The 15,863-nt window shown below is 38.7% G+C and overlaps 4 protein-coding genes across 5 annotated transcripts; all 4 read right to left on the reverse strand.

The window, feature by feature from the left end:
* Positions 1-1,455: 1,455 nt before the first annotated feature.
* On the reverse strand, positions 1,456-7,323 carry LSM04_005575 (the record flags this gene model as incomplete). Of its 2 annotated transcripts, XM_067336434.1 has the most annotated exons (2): positions 1,456-6,965; positions 7,197-7,323. In XM_067336434.1, 2 exons carry the CDS (start codon positions 7,321-7,323, stop codon positions 1,456-1,458), a joined length of 5,637 nt encoding a protein of 1,878 aa, XP_067194753.1. The 2 variants fall into 2 exon arrangements, with proteins under 2 accessions (XP_067194753.1, XP_067194754.1); XM_067336435.1 differs by lacking the exon at positions 7,197-7,323 and having other exon boundaries at positions 1,456-2,916.
* Positions 7,324-8,964: 1,641 nt separating this feature from the next.
* On the reverse strand, positions 8,965-9,354 carry LSM04_008950 (protein of unknown function DUF1935; the record flags this gene model as incomplete). Its single annotated transcript, XM_067336446.1, has 1 exon — positions 8,965-9,354. One exon carries the CDS (start codon positions 9,352-9,354, stop codon positions 8,965-8,967), a length of 390 nt encoding a protein of 129 aa, XP_067194807.1.
* A 1,369-nt stretch (positions 9,355-10,723) lies between these two features.
* Positions 10,724-11,146, reverse strand: LSM04_006601 (protein of unknown function DUF1935; the record flags this gene model as incomplete). The annotated part of the gene is made up of 1 exon (XM_067336457.1): positions 10,724-11,146. The coding sequence occupies one exon, from the start codon at positions 11,144-11,146 to the stop codon at positions 10,724-10,726; it is 423 nt and encodes a 140-aa protein (XP_067194769.1).
* Positions 11,147-12,346: 1,200 nt separating this feature from the next.
* On the reverse strand, positions 12,347-14,965 carry LSM04_004290 (protein of unknown function DUF1935; the record flags this gene model as incomplete). Its single annotated transcript, XM_067336468.1, has 1 exon — positions 12,347-14,965. One exon carries the CDS (start codon positions 14,963-14,965, stop codon positions 12,347-12,349), a length of 2,619 nt encoding a protein of 872 aa, XP_067194733.1.
* Between the last annotated feature and the right edge of the window lie 898 nt (positions 14,966-15,863).

Genomic DNA, 15,863 nt, shown 5'->3' on the forward strand with positions numbered 1-15,863 from the left:
TTTTTTCTTTCCTTTTCCCTTTTTTTATTACATACGTAATACCAATGCCTTTATTTCCATTGTTTGTTTTTCGTCCAGCTGTACTTATTTCCCAAATGCCAACCTGACCAAAATGGAAAATAACAAAGAAAGAGAAAAAAAATAGAGAGAGAAAAGGGCTATTAAACTTGCAATAATAATAATAATAATAATAATAATAATAATAATAATAATAATAATAACCACACATACACACGCAAGTACGCCAGAAATTAGATAGGGAACTGTAATGGAGTGATTAGAGAAGTGTAAGAATGAATAAATGAATAAAAGAAAATGTGAAACATTAAAAGAAAAAAGTGAAAATAAAACAAAAAACAGACGAAAAAAAATGACGCAAAAAGGACATAGCAAAGGTTTTTTCCCCATCCAACCCAAATGTAGTTACACGCTACACAGTCGAAAAGAGAAATTAGAGTGGAATGAATCTCCCCCTCTTTCCTCTTTGTATATACATATGCATTGATGTATCCATCTAATGTATATATATATATATATATATATATATATATATATATATATATATATATATACGCATTAAATCGAAAGTGCGAGCCTTTAACGAGAGGAATAGTCTACATGCCTAAACTTTTCCCACAAATATTGTAAGTTAATACAAAATTAAGGGGAAAGGGCCATAACACTTCACCCAATCATCATCATTATTCGTCATTCCCTCCTTCTTCTCTTTATATACTCAATGTCATATTCAACACAGATACACACAAACACATATATACATACATTATATTATGTATGTTTCCATACATATATCTCCCCTGTGATTCCCACATTACTCCTCCTCCTTTTTCTTCCTTTTCTTCGTTTTTTTATTATTCTTTTTCCTTTTTACGCAATATCATTATTGCGTACCGGCATCAATGAATGTGGTGAAGTCTCCACTAACCCACCCCGCCTCTAATCGCGGAGGAACGCATTGCATGGGGGTTTTTCAAAAGAAATTAACCACTCTTCCTTCCACAAACTGTAGTAATCATGAAATAATAATAAAAGAAGGTATCATTGTAATGGTTTCCCAGACCCAGAATAAGTCCAGAACATTACTCTCTCCGCAAGTCCTCAGAAAAAACAAAAACAAAAACTAAACTAAACTAAACAAAACAAAAAAAAAAACGCGAACCGCTAAGCAAGAAAATGGATCGCACACATTTGATACTCTTTTCCCCATATTTCCCATTTCTCTCATCATTAATAATAATAATTCCTAGACATGTACAAAGTCCTCATTATATTCATTTATCATACACAAATACACATGCACACATATATATAAACACAAATCCCTTCTTACAGATATACAAAGAGAAATAGAAAAATACATCCTTATGCATACAGGAAAGAAACAAAAAATTCATCAAGACAATAAAATTCGATACACAAATTCACTTAACCACATTATCTCTTCCTTTTCCGCCCATATAACTGCAAGGAGTTTCCACTCACCACACCACAAAGAGGAAGGATGGGGTGAAAAGAAGCTGCGCCGGGCTGCTGCGTGAGAGGAATATGTGTTCGACTACCCGATACTGTTCCTGTTCCTGCTGACGATGATAATGATGATGTTGCTGTCGTTGTTGCTGCTGTTGTTGTTGTTGAAAACTGACCAAGAGCATCCGTTATAAAGAGTGTGTCTGCTGTTACAGACATGGTTGTCACTGGGTTACTGTAATGCTGGATATCCATATAGCGTACAGAACTGAATGTGGATGTACTACTGTTAGCGGCGGCATCTGAGACGATAGCCTGACAAAGTGGATGTCGTACACAACGATCATCCCAGAGCATCACAACTCCCTGTTCTCCACCGTATCCAGTCACAATACCATGCGGATAACGGCATGAGAAGCCAATATGCAGACAGAGTGCATTACTGTAATCCCCTATTATGGTTCGCTGCTGCTGTAGTGTTTCCCCTGAGACTGTGGGATCTCTTAATACATGTGTCGCACTACATGGATTCCGCAAATCATACAAATAGACAGATGTTGCCCCTACCGCTAATGTAAATGCATCATGTGGGTGGGAAGTCAATGTTGACGGTGTCCCACGCAGTTCCCCAGAGCCAACCCCTGTTGAAACTCTATGCTCATACTCCAAATCCCACGAAGTAATAGATCCATTCGCCCCGCAGAGATGCAATAGCATGGCGGGGACATGATAACTAGAGAGACACTGATGACTTCTGAGGGATTCTTCACGTGTCATTGTCCAAAAGGACGTAACACGTCGTACAGTGGCGGCATTAGTATAAGAGGAAAATAAGTGCACAGATCCTGATCGACTCACTGCACAGAGTAATGTACGGTACGCGGCATCTACGAGATGTAATCCTGTAAGTGGATCATCTTTTGTCTTGGATCCATGTCCAATATTATCGCCGCCCATAGTGGTGGAATGATTTCCACCTCGTTGCACTAATGCAGGCGTGCTATACATATACCGTAGAACACATGAGGGTGGTACAACAGAATCTGGTCGTACCACTACGTCTGAAACTTGAATATTTGTCAATAAATGAGAATAATCTAGTGCCGTAGATGTGGAAGTATCTGTCGTTGAAGCAGTAGAAGAAGCGGAATATTCATTCTCTTCTGGAAGGGACCAAACCTGAATAACACCTTGATCAGTTCCTGTAATAAAATGACGATCTGTCGGATGAAAAGTAAGTACTTGTACATGACCATCACGTTCCACAAAAGTATTTTTCTCACATAACAGCTGAAATGACAAATCCCGCTCTTTAAAAGATGTTCTAGGAGTATCTCCTCCAGTAATAAAAGAAGCAGTAGAATCAACAAGAGGTGAAAATAGTGGTGTGCGTCCTCTTCCCTCATCATCCAGAGAGAGAAATTGCATTAAACTTGGTGGACGAGGTAATAGGGTTGATCCAGGTGGAAACAAGGGAGACAAGCCAAGACCCCAAACATCATTCTCATACAACAATCCACATCCAACAGGTGAAGATATTCGTAGTCCATCACGGAGTCGTCGTAAATAGTTTCGAAGATGTGCATCTTTATCAAGATTAAAAGGGTGTCGAGGATCTGAGTCATCGAGAGGAACCAGCAATAACTCTGAAAGAAATGAAAGAAGAGTGAAAACAAAGGAAGTAATGGTTGAACCATCATGTACAGAGATAGCACGCAACGTAATATTTGTATCGGAAACTCTTACTTGTCCACTGCTAGCACCAACCCCTCCTCCAACTCCTCCAACTCCTCCTTTCATGCTTGTACCAATAGAATCCACACTACTGTCTTCATTAAGGTTTCGTAAAGCCACTTTACTTTGACGGCTGCCTCCTCGCATATCTTGCTTTCCCCCACGTGAAGTAAATGTACTAAAAAGGTCTGATAAAAGATGTACAATACCTGAATTACTAGATTGTGTGGGTTGACCGACACGACCGCAACATGTAACAGCATGTGAGGGACGAGAAAAAAAGAAGCGTCGCATTTGAAGAAAAGAAAAATCATCTAACAACACTTTCTTTGAGTGAGCAGCAACATAAGGACATGGATCTTGTGTAGACACCGCAAGTCGATTCGCAAATACTGTTAACAATCCCAATAAATGATTTACTCCCTCTGAAGACATGGAAGAAGAAGAATCTAATGGTACTTCCCCTGATAATGTATTAGATTCAACGGCATTTGGAGATGTAGTCATGGTTGCCGCTCCACTACTTTTGTTTCTCGTTGTGGTTGTTGAGGAAGAATTTGGTAGTGGTGGTGGTGAGTGTGATGGGGAAACATCACGAAATTTCCTTGTATGATGATGATGATTATTATTATTATTATTAGTATTATTGGTATTATTATTATTATTATTATTATTATTATTATTATTATTATTATTATTATTATTAGCATTTTTATTATCTCGAGAAGATGGATCCATCATTGGGCGATGTGCTCTCGTTAACTCGGAATGCACCGCCTGTCGTATTTCCTCAATAGACATGGTAGTTGAGAGAGAATCAATTAACCGCTTCATGGCCAAAAAAATAGCGGCAACAAACTCTAAACGATTATCGGTATTACCTTCCCGAGGTCCAACATGCACTTCACCACATTCTGCAATTACCTGAATACATTCCAATGCCGTCTCTTTATCTGTAATGGGAGACATCATAATTACGGTAAGCGCTTTCAGAGAAGCTCCACGCACTACAGACGGGGATGCCCAAAGTAGTAATCGCAAAGCTTTAATAGCGCTTGAAAGATGTACCCGTGCGGATGGTATACTTTCCTCCTCCTTCATATTCCTCTCTGGTGCATCCCCGCTAACAGGTGAAAAGGGTTCATTCTCCCATGTTAATGATACAAGTAAAGCAATAAGGGAAAGTACATACTTTGTAGCTAGTGAAGATGTATTATAGTTCTCTCTTGCATCAAAATCTCCAGGAGGTTTACAATCCCAAAATCTCTCTTCTCCGCCTTCTCCTTCTTCTATTATTTCTTCCTTTGTTGTTGTTGTTGTTGCTTCTGCTGCCATCTCACAAGTTAAACCTTCCTTCTGACCTTCACGTTGCACACCAAGTGGTGTATTCATAGCAACCCTCACAGTATTCACTGTGGCATTCGCTGCGTTATGTAAGAGTTTACAGCATACATGTAGAGCGTCCTGTTCACGACAACGACGTCGACTTTCCCCGGAGTGTAAGCACAGCATCGTGAGTAGTGCTGCTGCCAGTAATTGTTGACCCTGTGGTTTCACCCAAGGTCCAAGTACAGTATACTGCCAAGCACCAGGGGCTCCATTAGAATCTGCAATTATTTCAGTTGGATGACTTAAAAGTTCCAAAGATTTGTCTAATACGATATTTCGCTGCGTTGTATCCACACCAGCCAGAGAAGGATCTGTATAACAGGCCTTTGTATAAATAAATAATAAGGCTGGTAAAAGATGATGTAAATCACGTCGACTCCAGTAATGAACAAGGGCCACATTAAATATTCCCACTTTTGCAGATACCGCTACGGCAGGAGGACCTGCATCCACAAAACGACAAACCAATTCCGTAGCTTTATCACGATGTGCCATAACTAATAAACCTTGAAGTAACATGGGTAATCTTGTAATAAAAGGAAACGGCTTCGCTGCAGAACTGTTTACACTCCATTGATTACGAAAAGGGGATAGAGAATTTTCATTTAACTCTTTACCATGTAATCGTTTAGCTGACTCGCCAAAACGATTAAATGTTTTTTCCTCTTGATGTTGACGGTGTTGTTCTAGTGATGGAGATTCACTAGAACCAAGACGGAAAAAACTCTGCTCTGTAATGCGTTCACAAGCAGCAGACACACATCTTAGTTCTTCTTCTAGAAAATTTGGAACTACAACAGCATGATCTTTTAATAACGGTAAAGACATGGATCCTTGTTGATAACGCCATTTAATTACATTCCAATCCAACCATTCTCGAAATTCAAGAGGAGTTAATACCTTTGGGGGTACTGGTTGAACCGCGCGTTGTAGAGAAGCAAGAGTCCGATCAATAATATTATCCAATATATCCCACATGGTATGCGTATTTGTGCGTGGTAATGGAGGATAAACCGTTACGGTTCCTCCCAAAGCAGTTATAATACGTTCCGCAAGCAAAAATCCACGAAATAATGGAGCTACCACAACGTCTTCTCGAAAAAGATGCATAAACAAGGAATAAGGAAAAGAAGACCAAGCAATAGATTCTGTAATAGACATAAAAGCCCATTGTAATTGACCAAGTGGAGTTTTTTTATCTTCCAAAGAACCTGGAATAAGATACATATGGAGAGGATGTATATCGGTTGTGTGTGCATTTTCTGCAATAGACCAGAGCAATGCCATTTGTACAGGTGTGGTTAAACAAGATGTAAGAACGTCTGATGGTAACATTGGATGTTCTGGTAATTCTCCATCTGTAGTTGCCCCGATAAAAAAAAAATCATCACGTAATAATGGACCTGTAGGTGATCCTGCTCCTGATCCTAATCCACGCAAACCCATTAAAAATGATGCATTGTTTGTTGTTGGTGTTGCTGTTGTTGCTGTCGTTCCTGTTCCTGTTGTTGTTATGCCTGTAGTATTATCTATACCAACACCAGCATTAGTAGCAGTTGTAGTCCCATCATATCTTCCCCAACTGGGTAAAACCACTTCGGAGCGATCGGCATCATCTAATGCAGAACCACTAATCGTTTCACCATACCTTCTATATGTGAGATGTTGACTTTCTTCATCCATTTGTTGGGTTTCTAAAAGGTGGTTTAAAATACTTCCAGCATTAGCGCAATCAGCTATCATTACAAGTGGAAATCCAACTTGTAATCGTAGTGTATCTAGTGAGTACTTAACAGGATCTCCAGAGGGAGAAACAAGGTAGAGTGATCCATTTCGTGGTCGTGGTACTCCATAACCTCCATAGTGTAATATAACTTTACCCTGTGTACCTGCTTGTTGTCGACATTGTGTTAAACTCCGCACAAAATCTTCTGTTCTTGCATTATTGCAACGACACACCATAAAAGAACGCTTAGAAAGAGAACGGTACTGTCTCACAAGTTGTTTCCCAAGTTCATTAAGAATATTAAACTTATCACCTGGTAATAGCGCTGGTGTACGCCATACGTATAAGTGTGAGGTTTCCAGTGGCAACGCCTCCTCCTCATTGGATACAACGGTACAATTATCATCATCGTGTGTCCAAATATCGGGATTAAAATTAAGACTTAACACTAATGCCGCGGTGGTGCTAGTCCTCACGGTTGTACGTGCCGCTACAAGACGTGGACGATAAGAGGATCCCCGCCCTAATGCCTCCTCATCCCATCGTTGATAGTGTACGCTTTGATGAAACCATCCCTCTCGCACCAATCGTCGCCATCGTCGACGTTCCATCGCTTCCATCTCGGCATCTGTGTACGGCCGCAATAATGTCATGGACTCACAACTCCCTCCACCAGTCATATTATTATTATTATTGTTATTATTATTATTGTTATTATTATTATTATTATTATTATTATTATTATTATTATTATTATTATTATTATTATTATTATTATTATTATTATTATTATTATTATTATTATTATTATTATTATTATTATTATTATTATTATTATTATTATTACTATTAGTATTACTATTACACGTACATGATGTTGTGGCGTTTCGCCGACATCCACATGTTAACAGTACAGAAGGTGGTGGTGATGGGGGTGTGGATGGTAATACCAGTCGCATTTGCAGGGATGATTTCTCTGTACGCATCACCGGTTATTGTGAAGAAACGGGGGATGCAATGATAAAAAGGCCACAAAATACATTCAATTAATCAAAAGAAAGAAAACTATCAAAAATCAAGTTTTCTCCTTTTTTCGTCCTATCGCGTTATAACACAACAACAACAAAACACACACACACAGAAACACAAAATCACGCACGCACAGAGTTCTTTTTTTATTATTCCACTCGTTATAACGGCCAATGAGAGAAGAAAAAAGGAAAAAAACACCGAATAAAGCAAATGAATGAATCAAACAATTTATATATATATATATATATATATATATATTTTCTCCAATTGACTGTGTTTTTTTTTGTTAACTTTCTCCTTTTACACTAAGCTTGGAATTAGGAATACAAGAAAATCAATTTTAAAAAGAAAAAATTTATCTATTCCGTCAACCTTCTGTGTCGTTTTATTGTTTTTTTTTTTCTTCCAACTTCCTTTTTTTTGGTTTTGTTTTGTTTTTTAATTTCTCTATTCTGTGTTCCCAATAGCTTTGTCTACAATCATACACATAAAGACACAACTCTCCCTTTTCTAATATAGTACGTGTTTTGAGGGGTTTATTTGGTAGAGAGTGCCTCCTAAAGGAAGGAAAAAAAAAAAGAAAACAATATTATGTGGAGAAATAAGGAGGAAGAAAAGTGTAAGCCATTACTCAAATAAATACACACACTCATATATAAACATTACAGGGATAAATAGATAAACAGATAAAAAACAAAAATAAATAAATAAATAAATAAAATAAATAAATAAATAAAATAAATAAATAAATAAATAAATAAATAAATAAATAAATAAATAAATAAATAAAATAAATAAATAAATACATAAATAACAAGAAACGGATGATATGGATCTATCCACTGAAACATCCACTATGAAAATAACTGTTACTTATTCAACCACACCGTGCAGAAACACCCAAAACAAATATATAGAACACACAGAGAAAGTGAAAAAAAGAAACAAAGAGGTGGAACGAGAATCCCCAGCCCCAAATATTCAGATGATTTACCATATTCCTAGCATTTTATCTAGTCATCGGGTTATTCTTTTTGCTTTGTTATTGTTTTCTATGCTCATTCCCCCATTGTTCTTGTTTTTTTTTTTTCCTTTTTGTTCTTTCTTTCCCATCTTTACAGTGTCGATTGGTCTTGTTTTTCCCCCTTTTTTTCTTCGCTTTCCTCCCCCATCAACAAGATGGGACGATCCCGAGACATTTGACTGTCAGGAACATGTGAGGTCTCAAAAAAAAAAAAACATAGAAAAGAAAAGTACCAAAAAAACGGAAAAATGGAAAAATGGAAAAAAAAACTATAATTATCAATATTATTATTATTATTATTATTTCCTTGCCGAATTTTTTTGTTGTTTCCATTTTTTTTCTTCTCTCAAACTGCAATACAATCTTTCTTTTTCCATATTTTCCATTGCCTTATCCATTTTTCCACCGGCACGAGATGTCAGATACCCTCCAAGAGAGATACACACATCTACACAGAGAAAGAAAGAAAGAAATTGCAAACGCTCTCTCTCTTTCTCCTTTTGCTTTTCCTTTTTCCAATCATTTCCCCCGTTTTCTACACGTTTTCTCTCCCCTCCCCCATGACTACATTCTACAAACGATACACCTGTTCATCCTCGCTGGTGCGTGCCTCCAGGGTGTCCACCCCCCACCCCGTCACCTTCCCCTCCACGAACATCTCCGTCGCGAGGGGCGGGACGTCCACCTCCGCGAGGTATTTCCCCATGTCGTCCTCCTTCCCCGCCTCGGGGTCGTCGATGCGGAAGGCGGTGGTGGACCCGAGCGGGACGATCTGACTATCGTAGTCGAAGAGCACCGCAACGTGGATGGTGTACTCCCGCGAGTCGTTGTAAAAGGCCCAGCGGCAGTTGCGACGGTCACTCAGGCGGTAGAGGAGTCCATTGAACATTGGGTGGACGTCGGTCGCATCGTGGAAGGTGGGGGAGCCGTTGAGGTACGGTGTGGAGGTGGAGGATCCCATCACGTGGGAGTGTTGAATGTAGTAATAAGTGAGTAAAAGTGATTGATACTATATATATATATATATATATATATATATATATATATACTTGCTTTGTTTGTTTGTTTGTTTGTTTGTTTGTTTGTTTGGGGTGGTGGTGGTTGACGCAGAGAGTCTAGCTCCTTCCTTGCTTATCTGTTTCTTTTTTTTTTCTTTATTGTGTCCGCTCGCAAAGGAATATGTATATATATACCACTCCCAGTAATATATATGTAAATATGTAGATATAGATAACTAGATATATAGATATCGTCCGATTTCTTCTTTTTCCTGACGCGAAGAATGGCCTTGTCTAGCACTAAAAAATTTTTTCTTTGGTTTCGCTTCCTTTTGTGTATTAATATTATATACAGATATGTATTTATATGTACAGGCAAGTAAGTGTGTGTCCATACACAAGTGAAAGAAAACAGTAAATAGGGGAAAAGAAAACAGTAAATAGGGGAAAAGAAAACATAATGAAAGCAATAACAGAGCATACAAAGAAAGAGAATGGGTACAACATTTGTTTCTTTTTTTTTTTTACTTTTTTTCTTTTTCAAGTCTCCCCTTTTCTTTCTTTTCATTCCCCACAAATTAGTTTAAGAACAAAAAAAGAGAAAAAAAAAACATCATGTACATGTGGAGAGTCATAAACTCGATGGACAATAAATAAAAAAAATACTACGGAAAGATAAGATCACGTGAAAAAAAAAGAGAGAGAGAATAATAACAATAATAATAATAAATAAATAAAGAGAAAAACCTCAATTCAAAACAACCACAAAAAAAAGAACATTGCTAGAGGCAAGTGAACTGTTCCATTTTCATTTTTTTTTCTTCTGTTTTTTTTATTGTTTTCCGTTTTTTTTTTTCTCCTTTCTATCGCGTTAAGCTGAAAAAATAAGAAACCAACTGAAAACAACTGGAAATCCACCGTCCAGAGCGATGCGCTTTCTTTATTATCATTCTCCTTTTTTTCTCTTACCAGTTTCTTTTTCTCTCTTTTCTTCTCCAAATTAAACACCCTTCTTACTATGATTGCCTTTTTTTTCTTTCGTCAACTGTCGGTCCACTAATAAAAAAACAAATATATATATATATATATATATATATATTTCTTTGTTTACAAATATTTGTACGGGTGTCGTTGTGTGTATCTCTGTGCCGAACCAACCCCGCACGTCTCCTCTCCAGCTTCCTTCACACCACACGTTCCAAATAAATAAATAAATACACACAAACAAAGAGGGAAATAAATAAATAAAAACAAAAACAAAAAACAGGAACATTCACCCCCACCTTTTATGCTTGACAAATAACAACAAAAACAAACCCATTATTATTGGGTTTAAAAACTCTTTGCCTTGGGTGGTACCAGACGGCGGAAGTAATTCCGCTCATTCTCCTGTGGGTGTGTCTGGAAGTACTCCTCCGAGAGTGGCCTGGCCTCTATCTTGCACTCGAAACTACTCACATCCCCCCGCACAAACCTCTCTGTCTCGAGTGGGTAGAGCACCATCTCGCAGAGAATCCCATCATCTTCTTCACTCATTGTGGTGTGGCCAAAGGGCTCCAGTGTGCTGTCGACGCCGAAGAGATATGTGATGTGGAACTCGTAGTCTTTCGTGTTGCTGAAGAAGGCCCACGTCCCCGTCCGTTCGTCTATGATGCGCAGGAGCAGACCGTTGAAGAGCATCGTTTCCATTGACCCACGCATTGTGGGAGTGCCAATGAGTTCCTCACGATTGTTCTTTGAAGAGGAGGAGCCCATTTATTCTCTCGGTATGTTGATATTTTCTTATTCCTTTTTGTATTTTTTTTTTTTTCGCGGCTTGCTGAATAGATTGATAAAGGGTTACGTGAAATAGTATACCCAACTGCCAAAGCTCAGAGATGATAAGGTGAACTACTCGGAAGTCGCTCAAATAATCAGTCTCTGTGCGAATATATATGTTGTTTTGCTTCAACTTTCTGTTCGTATCTCTTTTCTTTTTTGTAGCTTAACCTTGTGGCAATATATATATATGATACAAAGCAGTCAATATAATGAAATAATAAACAAGATTTAACTACAGCAGAGAGAGTGAAGCAAACAAACCAAACACCATCAAATATATTTTCCTTATTATTTTCCTCCTTTTTTCTTTAAGGGGAAGGAAAAGAAAGACAAGCGTACATTGAACAAACAAGAAGGGGAGATAATAAAAACAAAAACCTCTTGCGTAATGTGCACCCTTTAAAGTGAAAACAAAAAACAATAAGAGCAAAGGAAAGAAAAACACTCTAGAAAAGAACTAGATTTGTCTGAGGAGATTTATTTCAAACAGAGAATGTGAAAACAAAAAGAAAGACTAAAAATGTGAGAGTGGGAAAAAGAAAGGGAGACAATAAAAAACAACTTTCCCACCACACAGATATACAGTGACATATCCTATAAAGATGTATAAAATCAGTTTTTTCCCCAAATACAGATACATGCATATTATACATTAATACATATATAAAAATGTACAATATACACGTATATATCGGTGTTTATTGTTACGATCCATCTCATCATCCCCATTGAATGAGAATCAACTCTTATGTTCGGTAAAGGGAGTGATCTAAGAAGGAGAAAAAAAAAAGAAGTCAATTCTTATTGGATTGCAACAGCAGAATTCACAGAATAAGGTATGCCTCTTATCAAGTAGAGATGCAAACAAAAGAAAAAGAGTCAAAACACAAAACACACATAGACAGGCACATAGAAATAATAATAGTTACAACAATAAAACCAAAAAGATGGTGCGCTCAAGAAAGCACATGGACGTGACGGAAACATAGAGAGCCATACACATCTAAAAAACACAAACACACAAAGCATCATGGTACATCATATATAAATATAAATATAAATATCAAGCGCACATATTTGTTTCTTTTATTTTCATTTTCTTTATTTCCTTCTCTCTTGTTACCACTGTTGATTTCACTTTACAGACTTACCCATGTAGGTCTTGGGAAACGTCAATGGCGAATCCAATGGGGATGAAACCTGGTAACGACATTTTACCGATGTTTCTGAGGTAACTTCAAACTTCAGATTATTACCAAAAATACCAGTTTTAGGTGACAAATGTACAAATCTGGCACGAACACCCTCGGCATTGATAGAAGTAGATCCACTTTTTGTCGAGGTACTACCGTGTCCACTACCTTCTGAAGTACAGGGAATACTTGTAAAAAAACTCAAGACAAATGGTCCCGCCGCAGAGGCACTACGAGGAATAAGATAATAGGGATTATATTCTGGAAGCAAATCGGCTATAAAACTCACTTGCGGAGATGCACAGAATGTAACAGCACGTGCACTAGGAGCATCACAGTCTTCTGTAGAACTCCAAACAACTTCTTGCAATTTCCCATTCTGTTTTCGCGATGATTTCTTTTTGCTCTTTTCACTCTTTTCATCACTCTTTTGATGTTTATCACCGTTGTGTCTACTACGACTACTACTTCTATTCCGCTCCTCCCCATCCTTCCTTACGGAACGACGTGAGAGGTGTAGTACGATGGATTCCGGGTAATCACCTCCTTGTACGATTTGATCTAATACGGCGAGTAAAAAAGTACGAGAGGTCACTTCCAACTTAACCACACATCCTGGAATACCTCCCTGCTCAAAACGGTTTTCTACACGATATTGATAGAAAGAATTGTGTCGAAAGCAAACACCACATCCACGAAAGTACTGTATCATATCACTCCATTCCATCCACATGGAACCATCATCTTTGGCTTTTTTATCATGACCACATGCGATGGCTATTGCGGAATGCTGTTCCCATGCAGGATCATGCACTCCCCACTTTCCTGTCCAATCATTAGAGTTACCAAAGATGTTTCGAAGTTTTACAAGACGCCTAACAACCTCATGATGTGGTGAGGATTTACTTGTGGGAAGTGGCTTAAACAATTTCATGTCCAAAACCGTACAAGCATCCCTTGAGGTTAATCCAAGTCGTTGGTAATTCTTATTACCTAATATGGGGTTTGGTCGATCAAACATTACAATAAATCCCAACTCTGTGAATCGCCTCAGCTTATCAAAGAGTTCATATTGAAGTTTGGGGTTATGCAAGACTAAATCCAGACGGTTGGTAGGATATCCAGTAAGTATACCCAGTGCTGTAATGGCATCTAATCTCGCTAAATGCGTGTACCCCCCGTGGAGTTTCGCACATGCCTTTTCGACGGTGGAAACCCACAACTCGGCGGGGTCTCCCACACACTTCCCTCCCGCCAACCGCATATCCAAGACCGGGAAGTAGTGATCCACAATCACCGGCGTCCACCATCCACTTTTGCAAAGCGTCACTCGTGTGGCATCGCAGCGGTGTTCCTCGCCAGCCGCTGACGGGCCGCCGGGGTGTCGAAATAACCGCGCCACATCGGCCGGGTCCTCGGCGAGGGCGGCAAGAGCAGCCATCAGCGGCCGGCCGCCCATCACACTCACCCCCACCGTGCGGGGACTTGCGGCGCTGCGCAGAATGTACGGTGTGGGGGGGACCCTCGAGGTGGACTGCGGGGGCGAAAGATACGTGGGGAGATAATGGCGCGGTTTGCACCAGCCACAGCGGAGTTGGGCCTTCTCATCATCTATTGTGGTGCCGCCGAGGAGAGAGAGAAGTGTGGGGGGATACTCCGTGTCCAGGAATGGCAACTGCCTCTCCACACACCACCGCAGTACCTCCTCACTGGTGGTATGCCATGTATTACTGCCAACACCCCGTTTAATATTCTTTGACAGGAGAAGCTCCGTTATCTTTTCCCTTTCCTCTTGAATGAATGGTTCACAGGCACGGATAGAGGCCTCCATGAAGGCATGACTTATGGGACGTAGTTTAACTTCCTGTTCATAGTGTTCTACTTTTCCACGTATAAAGTTTTGTGTATCCCCTGGGTGAACGACTAAATGGGCCTCCAGTCTACCATCTGATCTTTCTCGTAATGTTGTCAAATCCATTACATTAATTTGAGATCCCTCACTAAAAATGTATAATAGATCTAATTCGTATAATACAGTATCATTGTAAAATCTCCATACTTCTCCATCTAGACTTATTATTCTATAGCAACAAGCATATTCTCCATCACTTACATGAATTAGTAGAGGAACGATATCTTCACCGCCAGATAACTGAGATGGATAACCATGTTTAAACCGACCACCACCTCTTCCTTGATAATTATGAACCTTAACAGGAACCATCGCATCTCTACTAACACCATTATTGCCATAGTTAACGTATTCGTGATGATTATCCTCCCTTGGATAAGCGGCGCTAGATTCTGTTCCCAAAACGACTCTGGGAGAAGGAGCTACAGTCAACTGCAAGGTGGTATCCCATTCATCATTGGTACTCGTTAACGATGAGGCAAGTGCCTTATAACTTCGACTGTGATTTCTACTCTCTGTTCCTCCATCTGTACTCACATTGCGTGGTCCTTCTTTATTATTGGAAACAAGACTAAAATCACTGGCATCACCATTCGTGCGAGCTCCCCATACTCCATGTCCTGCTGCTTGTGAAGCTCCACTTCCCATCTAGTACTACACCAATAACAAGAAATGACAACAACGAGAACAATGAAAAATTGCGCAGATGACGACAGTAAATAAGAAAAAAGAATACAAAAATATATCCTTCTCTTTATTTCCTTATTTATTATTACTATTATTATATTATGGGTGTGTCTGTCCTTCTTTGTAGATCTACCCTACAAGAGAGTGACCTTTGCTATTGTGGTTCCCCTTTCATCATGTGGGTAAAAAGAAACAATAATAATAATAAAGACGGAAAAGAAAAACAATAATAATAATAATAATAATAATAATAATAATAATAATAATAATAATAATAATAATAATAATATAACTGCAATACATTTTCCTTGTCTTCTCAAAGAATAAGAAAGGGTTAATACCAACCAACATTACAGTATCAATCAACGTTAAGAAGTGGAGAAACAAGAACCATTATCACACTCCCTCCTTCTCCCTCTCTTTTTTTTCTTTTCTTTCCCCCCTTCCCCCAAAATGCAGTGTGAGTGTTTGCCCTTTCTCTTGTATTCATGGTTTTGAATGGCAACTCTTTACGAAAAATAACAAGAAAAAGACACGCAAAAAAAAAAAACAATGGCATTGGAAAGTCAAATGACTACCTAGCAAAAGAGAGAAAACCCTGTAAAGTGGAAAAGGAACTGCAAGAAGAAAAGTAGAAATATAAAATACGGGGGAGAAAAGCAATGAAAATGCATACACTCCACATTCTCAATACACTGTCCACTAAGACTCGTGTCAGCAGAGGTTCTTCTTCTTCTTCCCGCAGAGATTATCCTCACTCCCCTTCACTACGAATGCAACCACAAAGATGTACAATAAGCAATATGTGTACTGCACATCCTTGGAAATGATGATGGTAATGTTGATGATAATCCAAAAG

The sequence above is a fragment of the Trypanosoma melophagium genome (assembly GCF_022059095.1).
Source record: "Trypanosoma melophagium isolate St. Kilda chromosome Unknown ctg10segment3, whole genome shotgun sequence".
In the NCBI taxonomy this organism is placed as follows: Eukaryota; Euglenozoa; class Kinetoplastea; order Trypanosomatida; family Trypanosomatidae; genus Trypanosoma; species Trypanosoma melophagium.